This window comes from Sinocyclocheilus anshuiensis, unplaced genomic scaffold (genome assembly GCF_001515605.1).
Source record: "Sinocyclocheilus anshuiensis isolate Anshui unplaced genomic scaffold, SAMN03320099.WGS_v1.1 scaffold13, whole genome shotgun sequence".
Taxonomy (NCBI): Eukaryota; Metazoa; Chordata; class Actinopteri; order Cypriniformes; family Cyprinidae; genus Sinocyclocheilus; species Sinocyclocheilus anshuiensis.
This window is the reverse complement of record NW_015538026.1, coordinates 2805748-2810054: the sequence shown is the minus strand read 5'-3', so window position 1 is coordinate 2810054 and position 4307 is coordinate 2805748. Positions and strand designations below refer to the sequence as shown.

Sequence of the window (4307 nt, the reverse complement as noted above, 5' to 3'; positions counted from 1 at the left end):
AAGTCTGTAGACTTCTATTGTGAGCACTGATTGAGGTTCAGAATGAGGGACTAGCCAAAATTATTATCTGTGGTAACTGACAACACACCACAGAACTGATAGTGCTTTACTTGTTTGAGAACATTCATTCAACAGAGAACATTCATTTATTTGTCAGCATTTTCAATGCAAAATTATTTAATGATATAATCATCAGATTTTGCTATAATATTGGAAGGAAATATACTGGTAATCCATAAATGATCCAGAAACACTTGTGGATATTTCCAGATATCAAGAGCTCAGAACATCATAAATAATAATCCACAATGATTTTAAAAAGTACAAATGTTAAGTTAATGTGAAAATAAAAGAAGAGCATGAAAGCAGTTCTAAGGAAGTGCCAAATGTTCGTTAAAGTTATGTCACCATCATTAGCTCAGTAAGTAATAGTTCATTCCCCTGTTAGTCTTATCAAACCATTATTAAAATGGGCATATTGTGTTGCAAATGTCTCCCAATTGGAAGAGGTGATAGATGTTAACCAGGGGAAACATAATAACGGAGCCCAACAAAGAGCCTGCTTGAACTGCTGCTCCACACCAAACGAGGGCGCTGTGACTCCGGTCCCTCAGAATCACACCCACCATCACCTTCACATAGGACAGCAGACCAGTGAAGAACACCCAGGACAAAACCTGAAATCAGTTCAAAACACACAAAAAAGAGAGACAAATGGGTTGTCAGTGCTTGTCAGATTAGAATAAAATATTTTAAGTTAAATAATATAAAGCCATGTCTGTGACAGTAGATCTGAAGTGGTCAGTTATCAGGGTAATTATGCAGAGGTGTTGAGAAAGCACTAGTATATCTACCCTCAGCCCAGGATTACTCAACTCAGCATTATATAGTGACGCAGACACTTGACTTTGAAACTAGGGAGTTGTTTGGCACATGGGTCTTTCTCTAGTGTTTCAGTATTATACCAAATCCAGCACTAATCATTTGTGATGTTCACTAGGTTTCATTCTTATTTGCAATGTTACTTATTTATGAGAGATTATCGTAATTTTTCCTTCATTTATCCTGCATTAGCTACGACTGTTTTACATTTGTTTTATTTGTAGCCTGAGGAACAAAACCTTTGCTGAACCATTTACATTAATCTTTTAAGATTTCATTCTGAATAGAATCGAGAGTAGAGTCATTCAAAGCAAACATTTAAACAGAATATTGTAGAAATGGGCTGATTACATAAAAAGGTAACTCACTATAATAGCATCCCCTAAAGGTGTATCTTGGAGTAATGGGCAGGGACTCATGGCAGCCATGGCCATAATGTAACCTCCAAAAACAGAGCCCAGCAGACACAGGACGCCCAGAAATACTAATGAACTGAAAGAGAATTATATTCTCACTGTTAGTCAAACTGCAATTATGACCATTGAAATGTGCTTTAAAGTGAATATTGTAGACTCGTCCCTCAGTTGTAAATTAATCACATTCGAAATGCACTTTCGAAAAGCCTAGAAGACAAGATAGACAGAAGGTTTAATTTTGGTTAAAAAAATTGTATGCATTGTCTGCATAATTCTTGTATTATATAAAATAGTATGTGTATGAATATGTATCTCATGTATATATAAAATATAGATATTTTTATAAAATAATTAGTTTTTCTTTGCTTAATTGGATATAACTTAATATGAGTGTGTGTGTGTGTGTACCTGGTATTTATCACGTTATGGGGACTAAATGTCCCCACAAGGATAGTAATACTAGTCAATTTTGACCTTGTGGGGACATTTTTGAGGTCCCCATGAGGAAACAAGCTTATAAATCATACAGAATTAGTTTTTTTGAGAAAGTAAAACTGCACAAAGTTTCCTGTAAGGGGTAGGTTTAGGGGTAGGGTTGGTGTAGGGCAATAGCACATACAGTTTGTACAGTATAAAAACCATTACACCTATGGAATATCCCCATAAAACATGGAAACACAACATGTGTGTGTATACAGTGGGTACGGAAAGTATTCAGACCTGTGTGTACATTAATGAGGAAAAAAAATTAACAAATGATTTTAGCAAATGGCTGCAATAAAACAAAGAGTGAAAAATTTAAGGGGGTCTGAATACTTTCCGTACCCACTGTATATATGTATATATACTGTATATATTCCTTTTAAAAAATAAAATATATGTATATATACTGTATATATTCCTTTTAAAAAGTAATTGTTTATACTTTCAAAATAGTGTGATCTAGCCCTTTGCTAAGATTCCATGTTTTTCATGTATTTTGACACACTGAGAGATTAAATTTTTATCGCAATTGACGGCAGGCCTCAGATGTCATTTATAGTTGTATTTAACCTGGAAAATATCTTTAAAAACACAGTTTATCTACTTAATAGAACACAAATTACATGCAAATTTGTAATAAAATGGTAAATAAATGTAAGAAGATTATTAGATTGTAATTAAAGTAGAGATACCATATAGGGAAAAACATGGCAATGATGCAGGCCACTGGATTGGCTACCGCCGACAGAGCAGCTGACAGGTGATAGGCCATATTTCCATAAGGCATACAGGAGAACGTCTGCACTGAGGGCAGCAGTCCGTTTGTTGCACCGTTCACCCACAGAACCATGAAATAGATAAACGCCAGCTGATAGCTGGAGTGCAGTGGTTTAGGAAGCAGAACTATGTTTCTCAGTTTTTCCTCTTCTTCTGGACTGTATGTCTTTGGATTGGGGTCCATGGGGCCCTCCAAACCCCTGCATACTGTTGCGACAGCATCTGAGTCTTGGACGAGATTTTCAGTGGATAGTTCAAATGTACGAGGCTGACGGTTTAATATGATGAAGGAACCCAGGCTTATTGCTGTCATTAAGGCCAGGAAGGAGAAGAAAATCTCAGTGGAGAAATTAGGAGGGAGGTACTGTGTCTCCATGATGAAGGTTGAGGGTTCGGGCTCAGTAAGGTTATCCGACACGTGCGACACATTGACGCATTTCGACATCCCGACTCCTTGTGCCAGCGCCACCAGCCCTGGAACCAGACCACTCAGCCCTTCTCCAATGAAGTATGTGGTGATGTATTTGGCCGGAAGTTGCATCATGAATGGCAGGAAGGTGACGGATGAGGTGCAGTCAACTAGAGCGAGAAAAAATGTGAGAATGAAAAATGCTGTGCTATGAGGTTGCCCGAGGATCACGGTGGTGTTCTTCCAAAACACAGCAAGCAAGACACAAGCTACAACACCAACTGACAAGACCGCATAGATGACCAGATTTTCACGTAGTCGCCCGGGACAGAATTTGTGTGCCAGGGTCACCAGCAGAGGACCTAAGTTGGCAAGCTGAATGATGACTGTGAGGTACGAGGGTAAATCCCAACCCTCCGGCAGAACATTGACTATTAGAGGAAGCTCCACCCACAAGCCATTGATGGACACCCAGGAGCCCAGACCGAAAGCACATGCCAAGGCATGGGCATACAGAGGCATACTGAACAAGTGGTTGAAATGGGTAGTTGAAGATGATGTCAGACAACTCCTTTCAACTGTGTGACACTTCGGTATTGAATATGATGTGACGCCACTTCAGTTCGGCTATGTTTTGATGTCTTCTCTTCTTGCCTTTGTGAAGACATCAGATTACCTTTAGTGAGAAACAGAAAAGAAAAATGTAGATGAAGAAGAAATCTTCAAGGTCTAGACGAAGTATTAGCAACTGAAACATGATGTGACATCCCTAAGAACAGATGGATCCATTGCTGGACCTTTGGAATAAATATTTAAGAATATATTTTATATACGATAGATAGATAGATAGATAGATAGATAGATAGATAGATAGATAGATAGAGAGAATTGTATTAAATCAAATTATATAACGTTTCACACAATACAAAGTACAAGTGCAACATAGCAATAAAAAGATCACAAACAGGCATTACAACAATAAAATGTCAATTGCTATATTAAAGCTGCAGTCCGTAAGTTTTGTCTCTTTGTCGCCATCTCTGTTTGAAAACCTGGAATTGCAGCTGTGTGCGGAATTATCTAGCTTGCGTGGGTTGTGAGTCGGCACGGCTCCAGCGCTGATGAATCTAATGTTCTGAAGAGTATGTGTGGCTGTCAGTCACCGCACCGGTGTGGATATTTACTGTACTTCGCAATCACAGATTCTAGCCTACGTCTTGGAATATAAGAATAAGAATTTTCACTGTATATTGCCATCTGAACAAGTAAGTAACAAGTCTGCCACGTTTGTTCTGACCAACTGAGGAAAAAAGCATTACCATAAATCTCGCTACCAATGG

At 38.3% G+C, this 4307-nt stretch overlaps 1 protein-coding gene across 1 annotated transcript; it reads right to left on the bottom strand.

Annotated features, from left to right (window-relative positions):
- Positions 1-464: 464 nt before the first annotated feature.
- On the bottom strand, positions 465-3489 carry LOC107680164 (solute carrier family 52, riboflavin transporter, member 3-A). The gene is made up of 3 exons (XM_016475950.1): positions 2474-3489; positions 1251-1374; positions 465-677 (listed from the first exon to the last, which is right to left on the bottom strand). Exons 1-3 carry the CDS (start codon positions 3487-3489, stop codon positions 465-467), a joined length of 1353 nt encoding a protein of 450 aa, XP_016331436.1.
- Between the last annotated feature and the right edge of the window lie 818 nt (positions 3490-4307).

Coding starts and splice junctions, on each gene's coding strand:
- LOC107680164 (XM_016475950.1), bottom strand. CDS start 3,489: ATGCCTCTGTATGCCCATGCCTTGGCATGTGCTTTCGGTCTGGGCTCC. Junction 1,375..2,473: donor GCCATGTTTTTCCCTATATG/GTATCTCTACTT, acceptor ATTCTCTTTCAG/TTCATTAGTATTTCTGGGCG. Junction 678..1,250: donor CTTTAGGGGATGCTATTATA/GTGAGTTACCTT, acceptor AACTGATTTCAG/GTTTTGTCCTGGGTGTTCTT.